General features: G+C 54.3%; 2 protein-coding genes across 4 annotated transcripts; one reads left to right on the forward strand and one right to left on the reverse strand.

Annotated features, from left to right (window-relative positions):
* Positions 1-4: 4 nt before the first annotated feature.
* Positions 5-12027, forward strand: LOC108023357 (spectrin beta chain). Of its 3 annotated transcripts, none has more exons than XM_017092732.3 (8): positions 5-181; positions 3546-9813; positions 9875-10071; positions 10134-10302; positions 10677-10727; positions 10885-10988; positions 11189-11355; positions 11424-12027. In XM_017092732.3, the coding sequence occupies exons 2-8, from the start codon at positions 3765-3767 to the stop codon at positions 11608-11610; spliced, it is 6924 nt and encodes a 2307-aa protein (XP_016948221.1). In that variant the 5' UTR covers positions 5-181; positions 3546-3764; the 3' UTR covers positions 11611-12027. The 3 variants fall into 3 exon arrangements, with proteins under 3 accessions (XP_016948221.1, XP_016948223.1, XP_016948224.1); XM_017092734.3 differs by having other exon boundaries at positions 5-177; XM_017092735.3 differs by lacking the exon at positions 10677-10727.
* On the reverse strand, positions 11872-14926 carry LOC108023359 (O-acyltransferase like protein). The gene is made up of 4 exons (XM_017092740.3): positions 14612-14926; positions 13497-14217; positions 12508-13441; positions 11872-12255 (listed from the first exon to the last, which is right to left on the reverse strand). The coding sequence occupies exons 1-4, from the start codon at positions 14808-14810 to the stop codon at positions 12121-12123; spliced, it is 1989 nt and encodes a 662-aa protein (XP_016948229.1). The 5' UTR covers positions 14811-14926; the 3' UTR covers positions 11872-12120.
* Positions 14927-15237: the final 311 nt, after the last annotated feature.

Consider the following 15237-nt stretch of genomic DNA (forward strand, 5'->3'; position numbering starts at 1 on the left):
TCTGTTCACTCCGTTCACTCGTTCGCAACGCGATGTTTTGAATACATACATTTTTTCCATTCTCGCCAAGTGAAGTTCATCCGCCAGACCGAAGATTTTTAGTCGAACGTGCTAAATCTATGAAATTAACTGTGTTTTATGAATCAATTAGGGCGAGTGGAGCTGCAATATTGTCGAGTAGGTAAGTGAGGGACGCCGCAGTGCAGTGAAAACGGCGGGTACGGGCGGCGGACGAGAAATGTGAATAGACCAACGCCCAAGTGAATAGGCCACGAAAAAGAGTGCAAAAGTATCTAATGGATGCGTGTGTGTGTGCGAGTGCGAGTGTGTTTGTGGCCAGCAGAAGTGGGCTAAAATATTAAGCCGAGCGATTTTCGCTACATACGTATGTACATAATAAAAACATCATCGATTAAAATTGCCTGCTACTCATATTTTGCCGCTGCCGACGTCGCTGCCGCTGCCCGCGCCTCTGCCGCCGTTGATGACATCATTCGGTTTTCGGTGAGAGCGCGTTGCGTGCGTGCGTGTGTGTGAGTGTGTAATCGAATTGGACGATTGCTCGCTTTTTTTTATTTTCCATCAGCCCGATGTAAATAGAAGCATAAAGGCTTGCCCGCTGGTCTCCGGAGGCTATGCAGAATCAAACAGTGCCGTGGGAAACGGAGCGCAGGCCTTAAGTAACATTTGCGTCAGTCGAGGTGCTGATAAAAACGAAGAACACGGGCTATCGCCTAATCGGAGATATATGTGTGTGCCTGCGTGTGTGTGTGTGTGTGTGTGTGTGTAAAAAGACGTTCCCTGTGCTTGTGAGTTTTATGAAATACAAGCGGTGCGGTGCGCTCTTCTGCTTCCTCATAGATACGCCTCGTACGCCTATGCACTTGGCTGACACACAGTTACGTGCTGCTCACCAACACTAAAAATAGGCACACACACCCCCCGCACTCCCCGCACTCCACTCTCTCCGCAACGGAACCGCAGCAGGCCAGCCCGCCCTCCCCCTTTTCACCACCCGCCAGAGGTCACGAGTTGAAGCGAAGTTTCTTTTCTGCTCCGCAGCAAGAGCGCCCTCCCCGACTCACCTCAACCCATATAGCTGCACTTGCTCAACGGCTGCGGGTCCGTGTGTTTGTTTGATTGTTTGTCGGCTTGTTTGTGTTTCACCTCGTTGTTGTTGTTGTTGTTGTTTGTGACGAATCCCCTATGTGTGTACGCTGTACAGTTGTAAACAGCACGCACACCCACAGGCACACATGTGTGTGTGTGGGGATGAGGCCGTCAATTGATCGCCGAAAACTCATTAAGCTGCTCATAAACGGCGGGGAAACTGGTTTTTCCTTGGCCAAAACTCAACTTTGGTGGTGGTTTCGCTTCCAAGTTTCCAAAGTTGAACTCTTGGCCTGTTTAATTGAACTCGCAGTGCACGCCCCGCTCTCTCGCTCTCTCCCTGCGCCCGCCTCTGCCTCTCTGCGATGAGCTCACAGGGAAAACAAGAGGATCGGCTCGGAACGGCCCACAAGCATAATTAAGTCTTGGAAGGGGCAAGAGCGGGGTGCGCGAGCGGGACGGGGCTGGCTGGCGAGAGCGACTTGTGCAGTTTCCACCCCGACACTCTCTCTTCTCCCCTCCCCCCACTCACACTCCCACTCCGACTGCACCACCTTCGGATACGATACACAGATACAGCCGCGCTCTCTGTCGCTCCAGTTTTGTTGTCGCTCCCTCCCGCTCTCCCCGAGCCTGAGCTTCGGTTTAATAAAAATATTACGTAATACGAAGATAGAAGCTGCGTGCGTGCGCCAGTGTGTGCGTGTGTGTGTGCCTGTGCTGTGCCTGTGCTGATTTTGCTTTTGTTTGTTTTAACAATTCTCGCCCGCTCGCTGGTTGTTGTTGTTGCGGGCTCTCGCAGAAGTAGTTCAAATGAAATCAGCAGCTTAATTGCGGCGGAGCGAAGCAGAGGAACTTTAGTTATCATTGTGTGCGTGGAAGGGAATGACCCCAGCACCTGTGCAGAGGCGAGTGGGGAACAAAGGTCAAAGGACATTGGCACACAACCAAGACGAGATACAGATACAGCAGCTACAGATACAGATACGGAACCAGTGCATTCTATCGGTGCTCCCGTTTTGACCTAGGTCGGCAATGCTATACTATTAGTTGAATGCTGCTGAAACAATCTATTCTAATCTCTAACGAGTGAGGTAATTCAATAGAAAAGTCGCGGGAAGTAGTTCTGAATGGCGATTATAAACGGGTATCACAAATATAAACTTTAATTTTAAACTGCAATAATATAAAATCTGAAAAATATATATTAATTAATCCATTTAAAGTAAAACTTGGCAGGGAAAAGTTAAAGTTCTCTTCCAACTACTTTGAGATAGTTCAATAGAACTGGAAAAAGTCGCAGTTCCGATTGGATATTCTAAACGGGTATCTCAAAGATAAACCTAAATCCAGCCCTAAACTTTTATAAAATCTGAAATACTTGAAATTTTACCGTGTTCCATAGAAACAAAAACTTTGCTGGGGAATTCAAATTCTGTTCCAACCACTTTGTTTTCCTAGTTCGAAATGTGAAAGCCGGGGAGAAAGTGCAGCGGCAGGCAACAAAACACATTAGCCGGAAAAGTACAGCCCAGGCACATAGCTCATTTTCATTTGCGGCCCAAAAGCTTGCGAATGTGTGAAAAACGCTGCGATGTGTGAAACTGAGTGGATTTCGAGGGCCTGCCGTGTGAATAGGTCATAATTCCAAATCGTCGGCCCTGCCGATAAATCCGAAATGCCAGGTCACCAGCCCGCGCAAAGGGGTAAAAAAAACAAGAAAGCTCGCCGATGAAATGGAAATGGAAACTGGGCCCAGCATGATTTATGGAAATGCGAAGTGTGTGCTGTGTACTTACAGCTGAGGTCGTGAAGATAGCAGCAAAATAGAGAATACTCTCGAAACAGGCTTGTTGCTTTAGTTGTTTAATCAAATCTAAACCGATTTCTTGGTGCCACACATTTGATTACCCATTAGACGGGGCCGAGGAGCATTTGTGAACGAATTACCCGTCAAGTAACAATTAATACGACGGCCCCGAGTGCATTTGGATGACACTCTAAACGAATTAGGCCCGCATGTGAGCAAACCCTCAGTAATTAGCTGCTCGTTATGTGTACACCGCACACAGTATATAGCCCCGTACATTATATGGCTCCGTATGTGCCATATATTTCGTTTTGTCTGCCGTTTCGATGGTTTTTGTGAATTGAATTTCCTGCAATTTCACGGGTTTGCCATTTGAATCCGCTTGGGGGAGGGTCGCCCCAGGGTAGTGTTTTTGACCAGCGCGTGATGTAATCGCTTTAAGTCACAGTCGCAATGGCGATCGGACATTCTAGTGGTGACCCGGCGACCCGCGTGACGCCATCCCAGCCCAGGCCCAAGCCCAAAAATGATAAAAAGTAGAGGGAATAGAAGCGAATGAATCACCAGCAGCGACCGCTGCCGACAATTATCTAACCGCTAACCGATTTCCCACCGCCTCTTGCAGTGATTCTCTTCTGAAGGCAACACATTCGGTTTGGACTCGAAGGATAGACTTGGAAAACAAGAGGAACGACGAACGAAGGAGTGGCGAGCTCCCGTGAAACGAAACGACACACTGACACACTAGATACCCTAGGAAGCGGCAGCTAGCAACTAGGCACTGAGAAGTAACCAAATAACCCACTAAGCACGAATCCACTGTGGAAACCGTAGATCCCCAGCCATGACGACGGACATTTCGATTGTTCGCTGGGATCCCAGCCAGGGTCCTGGCAACGAGTACATCGACGAGTACGAGTACGATGGCGGCAACTCCAGCTCGCGCCTGTTCGAGCGCTCCAGGATCAAGGCCCTGGCCGAGGAGCGCGAGAGTGTTCAAAAGAAGACCTTCACCAAGTGGGTCAACTCGCACCTGTGCCGGGTGAACTGCCGCATCGCCGATCTGTACGTGGACATGCGGGATGGCAAGCATCTGATCAAGCTGCTGGAGGTGCTCTCCGGCGAGCGTCTGCCCAAGCCCACCAAGGGCAAGATGCGCATCCACTGCCTGGAGAACGTGGACAAGGCGCTGCAGTTCCTGCGCGAACAGCGCGTCCATCTCGAGAACATTGGCTCCCACGACATAGTCGATGGCAATGCTTCCCTCAACTTGGGCCTGATTTGGACCATCATCCTGCGCTTCCAGATCCAGGACATCACCATCGAGGAGGTGGACAACAAGGAGACCAAGTCGGCCAAGGACGCCCTGCTCCTCTGGTGCCAGATGAAGACCGCCGGCTATCACAACGTGAACGTGCGCAACTTCACCACCTCGTGGCGCGACGGCCTGGCCTTCAATGCCATCATCCACAAACACCGTCCGGACTTGGTCCAGTTCGAGAAGCTCTCGAAGACCAATGCCATCCACAACCTGAACAACGCCTTCGACGTAGCCGAGGACAAGCTGGGTCTGGCCAAGCTGCTCGACGCCGAGGATGTGTTCGTCGAGCATCCGGATGAGAAGTCCATCATCACCTATGTGGTCACCTACTATCACTACTTCAGCAAACTCAAGCAGGAGACGGTCCAGGGCAAGCGTATCGGCAAGGTGGTCGGCATCGCCATGGAGAACGACAAGATGGTCCACGACTACGAGCACTTCACCAGCGATCTGCTCAAGTGGATCGAGACGACCATCCAGTCGCTGGGCGAGCGCGAGTTCGAGAACTCCCTGGCCGGCGTCCAAGGACAGTTGGCCCAGTTCTCCAACTACCGCACCATCGAGAAGCCGCCCAAGTTCGTGGAGAAGGGCAACCTGGAGGTGCTCCTCTTCACGCTGCAGTCCAAGATGCGGGCCAACAACCAGAAGCCCTACACGCCCAAGGAGGGCAAGATGATATCGGACATCAACAAGGCCTGGGAGCGACTAGAGAAGGCGGAGCACGAGCGCGAGTTGGCGCTGCGCGAGGAGCTCATCCGGCAGGAGAAGCTGGAGCAGCTGGCCGCCCGTTTCGACCGCAAGGCCTCGATGCGCGAGACCTGGCTGTCGGAGAACCAGCGTCTGGTCAGCCAGGACAACTTCGGATTCGACCTGGCGGCCGTGGAGGCGGCTGCCAAGAAGCACGAGGCCATCGAAACGGACATCTTTGCCTACGAGGAGCGCGTCCAGGCGGTGGTCGCCGTCTGCGACGAGCTGGAATCGGAGCGCTATCACGACGTGAAGCGCATCCTGCTGCGCAAGGACAACGTGATGCGCCTGTGGACCTATCTGCTGGAGCTGCTGCGTGCGCGCCGCATGCGACTAGAGATCTCGCTGCAGCTGCAGCAAAACTTCCAGGAGATGCTCTACATCCTGGACAACATGGAGGAGATCAAGCAGCTGCTGATGACCGACGACTATGGCAAGCACCTGATGGGCGTGGAGGATCTGCTGCAGAAGCACTCGCTCGTCGAGGCCGACATCAACATCCTGGGCGAGCGCGTCAAGGTGGTGGTGCAGAACTCGCAGAAGTTCCTCAGCGACGACCCCGAGTCGTACAAGCCCTGCGACCCCGAGATCATTGTGTCGCGCGTCCAGCAGCTGGAGGATGCCTACGCCGAGCTGGTCCGCCTGGCCGTCGAGCGCCGCAGCCGCCTGGAGGAGAGCCGCAAGCTGTGGCAGTTCTACTGGGACACCGCCGATGAGGAGAACTGGATCAAGGAGAAGGAGCAGATCGTCTCCACCGACGAGGTGGGCCACGACCTGACCACCGTCAATCTGATGCTCAGCAAGCACAAGGCCCTGGAGTCGGAGATCACGTCGCACGATCCCCAGTTGCAGAACGTGGCCAAGGTCGGGGCGGAGCTGATCACCGAGGGCCACTTCGGGGCGGATCGCATCAAGGACCGCTTGAAGGAGATCCTTTCCAAGTGGGACCACCTGCTGGACCTCACCAAGTACCGCCGCCAGCGCCTGGAGAACGCCGTGGAGTACTTCCAGCTGTTCGCCGACGCCGACGACGTGGACAACTGGATGCTGGACACCCTGCGCATCGTTTCCAGCGAGGATGTGGGCCGCGACGAGGCCAATGTCCAGTCGCTGCTGAAGAAGCACAAGGACGTGGCCGACGAGCTGAAGAACTACGCCGAGGTGATCGACGCCCTGCACAAACAGGCCGAGAGCCTGAAGCTCAACGAGGCGGAGAAGGCCAATGTGGACAAGCGCCTGGAGGCTATCGACAACCGGTACAAGGAGCTCACCGAGCTGGCCAAGCTGCGCAAGCAGCGTCTGCTGGACGCACTCAGCCTATACAAGCTGATGTCCGAGGCCGATGGCGTGGAGCAATGGATCAAGGAGAAGACCAAGATGCTGGACACCATGACGCCGGGAAAGGATATCGAGGATGTGGAGATCATGAAGCACCGCTTCGAGGGCTTCGACAAGGAGATGAACGCCAATGCCTCCCGCGTGGCCGTGGTTAATCAGCTGGCGCGCCAGCTGCTCCACGTCGAGCATCCCAACTCCGACGAGATCCTGGAGCGGCAGAACCACCTCAACCAGGAGTGGTCGACGCTGCGCGAGAAGGCCGAGGCCAAGATGGACGACCTCAAGTCCGCCCACGGCGTGCAGACCTTCTATATCGAGTGCCGCGAGACGATCTCGTGGATCGAGGACAAGAAGCGCATCCTCACCGAGACCGACAGCCTGGAGATGGATCTCACCGGTGTGATGACCCTGCAGCGTCGCCTCAGCGGCATGGATCGCGACCTGGCCGCCATTCAGGCCAAGCTCTCGAGCCTGGAGCGCGAGGCCAACAGCATCGAGGACGAGCACCCGGAGGAGGCCAAGATCATCCGCGAGCGCATTGCCCAGATCGAGCTGATTTGGGAGCAGCTCACCCAGATGCTCAAGGAGCGCGACTCGAAGCTGGAGGAGGCCGGCGATCTGCACCGCTTCCTGCGCGACCTCGATCACTTCCAGACCTGGTTGACCAAGACCCAGACGGACGTGGCCTCCGAGGACACGCCCACCTCCCTGCCGGAGGCTGAGAAGCTGCTCAACCAGCACCAGTCGATCCGCGAGGAGATCGACAACTACACCGAGGACTACAAGAACATGATGGAGTACGGCGAACGCCTGACCACCGAGGGCAACACCTCGGACGATCCGCAGTACATGTTCCTGCGGGAGCGTCTGAACGCCTTGAAGGATGGCTGGGAGGAGCTGCACCAGATGTGGGAGAACCGACAGGTGCTGTTGTCGCAGAGCTTGGACCAGCAGCTGTTCAACCGCGACGCCCGCCAGACCGAGGTGCTGCTCAGCCAGCAGGAGCACTTCCTCAGCAAGGACGACACCCCGGTGAACCTGGAGCAGGCCGAGAACCAGCTGAAGCGCCACGAGGCCTTCCTCACCACCATGGAGGCCAACGACGACAAGATCAACACCCTGCTGCAGGTGGCCGACACCCTGGTGGAGAAGGACCACTTCGATGCGGACAAGATTGGCAAGCGGGCGGAGAACATCACCGGTCGCCGCGAGGACAACCGCCAGCGGGCTCTGGATCAGCACGAGAAGCTGAAGAACCAGGTTAAGCTGCACGAGTTCCTGCAGGATCTCGAGGAGCTGGCCGAGTGGGTGCAGGAGAAGTACGCCACCTCCCAGGACGAGTCGTACAGGAGCGCCAAGACCATCCACTCGAAGTGGACGCGCCACCAGGCCTTCGAGGCGGAGATCGCTGCCAACAAGGAGCGCCTGTTCGAGGCGGAGAAGTCCGCCCAGGAGCTGTCCAAGGAGAAGCCCGAGTTCAAGGACGTCATCGAGCCGAAGCTCAAGGAGCTGGCCAAGCAGTTCGACGACCTGGAGGTGCACACCAAGGAGAAGGGCGCCATGCTGTTCGATGCCAACCGCGAGGTGCTCGTCCAGCAGACCTGCGACGACATCGACTCGTACATCACCGACCTGGAGAAGCAGATCGTCAGCGGCGACACTGCCAACGATCTGACCTCGGTGAACATCCTGATGCAGAAGCAGCAGGTCATCCAGACCCAGATGGCGGTGAAGGCCCGCCAGGTGGAGGAGATCGACAAGCAGACCGAGTACCTGCAGAAGACGGTGCCTGAGGAGAAGATCGAGCCGATTGTGGTGAAGAAGACCGCCGTGCTGGAGCGCTTCGAGAAGATCAAGGCGCCGCTGCTGGAGCGCCAGAAGGCGCTCGAGAAGAAGAAGGAGGCCTTCCAGTTCTGCCGCGATGTCGAGGACGAGAAGCTCTGGATCGACGAGAAGCTGCCGGTGGCCAACTCGCCGGACCACGGCAACTCCCTGTTCAATGTGCACGTACTCAAGAAGAAGAACCAGTCGCTGGCCACCGAGATCGACAACCACGAGCCCCGCATCAATGCCATCTGCAACAATGGCCGCAAGCTGATCGACGAGGGCCACGAGGATGCCAAGAAGTTCGAGGCCCTGATCAGCGATCTCACCCAGAAGTGGCAGGAGCTCAAGGACGCCATCGAGAACCGGCGCAAGCATCTGCTGGAGTCGGAGAAGGTGCAGCAGTACTTCTTCGACGCCCAGGAGGCGGAGTCCTGGATGAGCGAACAGGAGCTCTACATGATGGTCGAGGATCGCGGCAAGGACGAGATCAGCGCCCAGAATCTGATGAAGAAGCACGAGAACCTGGAGCAGTCGGTGGAGGACTATGCCAACACCATTCGCCAGCTGGGCGAGGTGGCCCGCCAGTTCAGCGGGGATGACATCTCCTCGGGCGATGCCGTAGCCGTCAAGCAATCGCAGCTGGACAAGCTGTATGCCGGACTCAAGGACCTGGCCGGCGAGAGGAGGGCCCGCCTCAACGAGGCCCTGCAGCTGTTCATGCTCAGCCGCGAGGTGGACGACCTGGAGCAATGGATCACCGACCGCGAGGTGGTGGCCGGCTCCCAGGAGCTGGGTCAGGACTTCGACCACGTCACCCTGCTGTCGGAGCGCTTCAATGAGTTTGCCCGCGACACAGAGGCCGTTGGCGGCGAGCGGGTGGCCAAGGTGAACGGCATCGCCGACAATCTCATCCAGGCCGGGCACTCCGACTCCGCCACCATTGCCGAGTGGAAGGACAACCTGAACGAATCGTGGCAGGACCTGCTGGAGCTGATCGAAACCCGCACACAGATGCTGGCCGCCTCCCGGGAGCTGCACAAATTCTTCCACGACTGCAAGGATGTGCTGGGTCGCATCCTCGAGAAGCAGCACGGTGTGTCCGATGAGCTGGGACGCGATGCCGGCTCTGTGTCGACGCTGCAGCGCAAGCACCACAACTTCCTGCAGGACCTCATCACGCTGTACTCCCAGGTGCAGCAGATCCAGGAGGAGTCTGCCAAGCTGCAGGACGCCTATGCCGGCGACAAGGCCAAGGAGATCACCAATCGGGAACAGGAGGTGCTCCATGCCTGGGACAATCTGAAGGCGATGTGCGACGCCCGCAAACAGAAACTGGCCGATACGGGCGATCTGTTCCGCTTCTTCAACATGGTGCGCATCCTGATGATCTGGATGGAGGACCTGGTCCGCCAGATGAACACCTCGGAGAAGCCGCGCGACGTGTCCGGCGTGGAGCTGCTGATGAACAACCACCAGAGCCTTAAGGCCGAGATCGACACGCGGGAGGACAACTTCGGGGCGTGCATCTCGCTAGGCAAGGAGCTGCTCACCCGCAACCACTACGCCTCCGCTGACATCAAGGACCGCCTGCTGTCGCTAAGTAACAGCCGCAACGCCCTGCTCCGCCGCTGGGAGGAGCGCTGGGAGAATCTCCAGTTGAGTAAGTAGAATGGACCTTGAAATCGCCTTTCCCTGGTTAATCAATGATTCTCGCTGTGCAGTCCTGGAGGTGTACCAGTTCGCCAGAGACGCTGCCGTGGCCGAGGCCTGGCTTATTGCCCAGGAGCCCTACCTGCTCTCCTCGGAGCTGGGCCACACAATCGACGAGGTGGAGAACCTGATCAAGAAGCACGAGGCCTTTGAAAAATCTGCCGCCGCCCAAGAGGAGCGCTTCAGTGCTCTTGAGCGTTTGACAACAGTGGGTGTTCAGCTGGTCATGTACCTTCTATAGTCTTTAACACATGTAATTTCCACCTCCAGTTTGAGCTTAAGGAAATGAAGAGGCGCCAGGAGCTGGCGGAGGAGGCTGAGCGACAACGCATCAAGGAGGAGCAGGAGGCCAAGGCCGCCTCGGAGGCGGCGGAACAGGCCAAACGAGAGGCTGAGCGACGCGACGACGTGGACGTTGGAGCCTCGCACGACGACTCAGGTATGGGGCACAATCTGTCCAGTAGGATACATGGGATTGATGAACATATAAGGAAGATAGTACAATTCAACAGAAAGTGTTCTTGTTCCATTAATACTCATGGGTATATCTTCAACAATCCCATACCACGGTCCAGCAGCCCTCCTCCATATCCGCATCCAAATCCATATCCATATCCACATCCACCATCCATCCCAGCCGCACTGTCACCGTCCCCGTGAAGATAGCACTCAAGATCCCGCCCGAATCTCGTCTAACCAAAAATCTCTAAACGTTCTCTGTCATTCAATCATGCTTACTAAACCAAACTCAAACCAAACTCACCCTGCCGCGGATTAACCAACTAACCAACCAACCAACTTGAAACCGTGAAGCCGCCAAAGACACGGCCGTCGAGTTCGAGCGTGTTGTCGAGATCCAAACAGGTATAAATAACCGAGCACTAGCTGGGCGCAGCTCCATGGCATGTAGCATAAGTAGACCCAGTCCCCTGGGAGTTGATCATTTAGTTTGTGTTTATAGTTTATGGTTGAAGTGGGCCTTGCGAACTCTGAACTAATCCTTTGTGTGTGTGTTTCCCAGAGCGAGGAGCAACACCAGCCGCCGGCGAGAACGAGGGCTATGTGACACGAAAACACGAGTGGGACTCGACCACCAAGAAGGCCTCCAACCGATCTTGGGATAAGGTAAGCCGGGACTATTGAATAGTTTTAATAGCTGGCTTGCTCAGCCTCTAATGGGCTTGCAATGGCTATACAAACGCATGCCTGAAGAATTCGCGTTTTCTAGTGTGTTTATAAATTAAGCCTAAAGAAATCGCGTGATTAGTGACCTATGTCTGGTGGATTCGCGTTCCTATTTATTTATAAATGTAACCGTTTGCTAGGTATACATGGCTGCCAGGGCCGGACGCATTTCGTTCTACAAAGATCAGAAGGGTTACAAGAGTAATCCCGAATTGACCTTCCGCGGCGAGCCCAGCTACGACCTGCAAAACGCTGCCATCGAGATTGCCAGTGATTACACCAAGAAGAAGCACGTGCTGCGAGTCAAGTGAGTACTGCAAAGTCCCTTCAATCCTACGTCTGTATAATGTCCTGGATCTTCGCCCCATCCTATAGGCTCGCCAACGGAGCCTTGTTCTTGCTGCAGGCCCATGACGACACCGAGATGTCCCAGTGGGTGACCTCCCTGAAAGCCCAGAGCGACTCGACGGCGGTGGCCGCCAGCAGATCCCAGACTCTGCCCGCCACCTCACAAAAGGACGAACCAAAGCGCAGATCGTTTTTTACTTTAAAGAAAAAGTAAAGTAACACAGCCGTAACGCAACCATAAGCAAGAGCAGCTAATTAAAAGAAAAACAAATTTAATGACGATGAGAAATGATAATACAAAACGACAACAAATTATACAGCAAAAATTAAGAAGAAGCAAATATATATTTTTTTTTCATATATTTAAACTTATTTCGTAATGAGAAAAACAAAAAACCGACAAAAACTTGCAAGAGGAACGAGCAAAACGTAAACAATTATTATGCTTATCAAATTTGCACGATAAATACTGCTATTATGATTAAACGTATGTATCTTATTTATTTAAACAAATACAAAGTAATATAAAGATAAAAATACAAAAAACAAACAAAAATTTGAGGAAACCAACTCGTGTATGCATTTCAATGTATTCGATAAATAAACGAAATATTCCTTTAAAGTACACCAATCGCCGACGAATTGTTCAATTACAGCCCAACTGCAATTTCGGAGGTCTGTTCAGGCGTGTTCTGAGATGAACCTGTGGGGCAGGTAGTGGCGTCTACGTGCTCTTCTTCGGCGAGGCTCTGGAGGAGGTCAGCAGCTTGGTCAGCCGGTTGTAGGGGATCTCAAAGAGCACGGTGAATACGATCCCCAATGCGTAGCAGATCGCCGAGCAGGAAATGGTGAAAATTATCTAGAAGAAAGATTGATAAGTGTCATAGGGGTTCACAAGCTAATGATCTATAAAAAATGGTGTTTCTTATATATTTTAATTATAAATATTTGTTCTTTAGCAGAAACTTCGATCTGTTGACCCAAACAAAGTCAGAGAAGTCAGAGAAGCTAAAATAGGCGAATAATAATAATGGTATGATATGGGGTCAAAAATCGCAGAATCACAGATCTGAGAAATGGTAATTAAACTTCGAAGAGGAGGAATACTCACCATCATGGTGGTGTCCGGACTCACTGCATCGCTGAAGGAGTGGTAGAAGTACATGATGACCAGGGGGTTCAGCAGGTAGATGGCATAGGTGAACCGGCTGACGCGCTGCACCTGCTCCGACTCCAGGAGCGCCAGGAGCCAGCGGGTGGGGGCCCAGGAGTCGCTGGTGTCGGCCTTGGTGCCGCAGAGGATGAGGTGGCTGGCCAGCGTGGTCACCATGACGCGCAGAATGACCATGAAGATGACGACCACACTGGTCGCCGGCAATGGATCCGCGTTCACCAGCTTGGCCAGGCAGCCGACCACAAGAAGGGATCCCAGCCTGACCCAGCGATTGGGCATGAACAGGTCGAAGGGCGTTTCCAGACCCCTGACATGTGTGTAGGCATACAAGCCCCCGATTATGTAGGCCAGCATGCGGATCAGCGGACTCATGTAGGACCACTCGTTGGTGTGGTACAGCTCCTCGAAATTGGCGCCCACGCCCTTGATCTCCATGAGGACGCTCGAGATCAGGGCGCTGACCACCAGGAGCAGGTAGGTTATCCACCTGACCGCCCTGGGGTGCCTGCCGTGGGCGAAGAGCAGCAGCATTGCCAGCATGTGGAGCTGCATGTCGCAGCCCAGCGACCAGGTCCACGATCCGCACATTTCGCCGATGGGAAACAGGTTCTGGATGAACAGCACGTTGTGCAGCGAGTTGCGCCGGCACAGCTCGTCCTGCGGATCGGTGATGTGCAGCACGGACACCTGGCGCTGGTACTCCACCATCACCACGCCGGCCAGCATCACGACGAACTGCAGCGGAGCCAGGCGGCAGTAGCGATGGACGAACTGCTCCAGGTAGCGACGCCCATTGCCCCAGAGCCCGTCGTTGGCTATCGCCTGCTGCAGCTGCTCGTCCTTCAGGAAGTTCAGGACCGTCAGGTAGCCACTGCGGTAGGAAAAGGATTTGCATTCGAGTGGGCTTTCCCGTCTCACGCTCTCACCTGATCACAAAGAAGATCTCCACCATGCTGGGCCAGTAGGTGTGCCGCATGGTCATCGACACCAGCTTGTTGAGCATCTCGGCGGAGGGGTCCACGGAGAAGTACTTGTACCAGATCACGTGGACGCCGACCAGGGAGAAGGCGGTGAGCACTCTCAGGCCGTTGATGGGTCTATTCTCCTGGCTGGGATTGGCCGGCTTCCAGGCCAGCTGCCAGTTGCTGGCCAGATCGAAGCAGGCCAGGAAGCGGGAATGCCACAGGCCGCTCAGGGCCAGAAGAGTTACCAGCAGGGTTCCACCCACCACCAGAAGGAGCAGGTGCACAGCGCCGCTGTCCAAGAAGTGGGCTTTCAATTCGGGCTTCTTGGCATAGACCAGCTGGGCGTCCATGTCCCAGCACCGGAAGGAGCTGCCCGCCTCCAGGGACCGCCGGATAAGCTGCTCCACCTCCGGGACGCCGCAGGTCCTGGGCAGACAGAGGCCAATGTGCAGCAGGGGACTCCGCTTGAGGGTCACGCGCAGCTGCCACGGCGAGTTGGACTGCAGGTAGGCCACCAAGTAGTGGAACTCCATGGGCGCCACTTGGCGCAGAAGACGCTCATTTCTGATGGTCATGTCCTGGAGCACCGGCTCGTTGACGGCGCGGCAGGTGAACCGGTTGCCCAGCCAGGTGCTCTGGCCCATCATGAAGTTGGAGAAGCCCTCGCCGGAGGCGTCCACAGCTGATCGATGCAAAGAATGAATGTATTATAGGTAAGACAAGCCATAGTCAGTTCTGTTCAGTAGACTACCTTGTGATATCATCGTAAAATATTTCTTTGGTTCCATTAATTAATATACTATTGAGTTATATTAGAAAAATAATACTTTAGAGGTACTTGTGTATAGGTCTTTTCTGGTATGATGATATAATAAATTGATCAAATCGTAAGGTGAAGTATAATAACAACCACTTTAAAAATAAAATCAGATGACTTGGATTACCTTTTTTGTTAAATTAGTTGGGTAAAATTAAAAATAAGGCACAAATGTGGTATGTCCAAGTGTTCTACGGTGGTAATGACTAAGGTTTTTGACATACCCCAAGGCATCCCGAAGATTGCAACCCAAACTCACCCTTGAGCGCCCAGGACTGCTGATCCTGCCAGGCTCTTCCCAGATCCACCAGCTGCTCCTCGCACTGGGACAGTGTGGTGTTCTGGACTGAGGGAACCAACTCCACCAGGTCCATGAGCAGGGATCTCGGCCCACAGCCTCCGCCGCCTCCATCGCCGAGCACGGCGACCGTTTGGATCAGGAGCAACACGATGAGCATGGTTTCGTGGATCGGTAGATCGGTGGATGGGACAGACCGCTACCACCTCAGTGCTCCGCGGGAGACGTCGCACAACTAATTCGGTGTCTGGGATGAAGCAAAGTCGAGGCGCACAGCACATAACCCCCGTTTGTTCAAGGGCCAAGTGATCCGTGATCCGAGCAGTCGTTTTATAGTCGTGTATATACAGCATGTAGCTTTTTTGTGGCCGGATGCCAGGTGTTGGACTTCTCGCCTGAGGTCGACGAACAGTTCAACAGTTCAGAGCACTCAAGATACTAGTTGTGAATTCCTAGACTTTGCCCGGCATCATAAAAATCCTTGTCAAGACTTAATTTAGTTAAAAATGAAAAATCATGCACCTATTATAAGCATGTTGTTGGAACGCCCTGGAGAGGCCCTATTCATATTCTCTCTAATGGATCTA

Source organism: Drosophila biarmipes, chromosome X (genome assembly GCF_025231255.1).
Source record: "Drosophila biarmipes strain raj3 chromosome X, RU_DBia_V1.1, whole genome shotgun sequence".
Classification (NCBI taxonomy): Eukaryota; Metazoa; Arthropoda; class Insecta; order Diptera; family Drosophilidae; genus Drosophila; species Drosophila biarmipes.

Bases quoted from the DNA above. Each gene is read 5' to 3' on its own strand.
- LOC108023357 (XM_017092732.3), top strand. From the start codon at position 3,765: ATGACGACGGACATTTCGATTGTTCGCTGGGATCCCAGCCAGGGTCCT. The intron at 10,072-10,133 runs GTGGGTGTTCAG...TTCCACCTCCAG, and splicing joins CTCTTGAGCGTTTGACAACA to TTTGAGCTTAAGGAAATGAA. The intron at 11,356-11,423 runs GTGAGTACTGCA...CCCATCCTATAG, and splicing joins AAGCACGTGCTGCGAGTCAA to GCTCGCCAACGGAGCCTTGT.
- LOC108023359 (XM_017092740.3), bottom strand. From the start codon at position 14,810: ATGCTCATCGTGTTGCTCCTGATCCAAACGGTCGCCGTGCTCGGCGAT. The intron at 13,442-13,496 runs GTGAGAGCGTGA...TTCCTACCGCAG, and splicing joins GAGATCTTCTTTGTGATCAG to TGGCTACCTGACGGTCCTGA. The intron at 12,256-12,507 runs GTGAGTATTCCT...TCTTTCTTCTAG, and splicing joins GTCCGGACACCACCATGATG to ATAATTTTCACCATTTCCTG.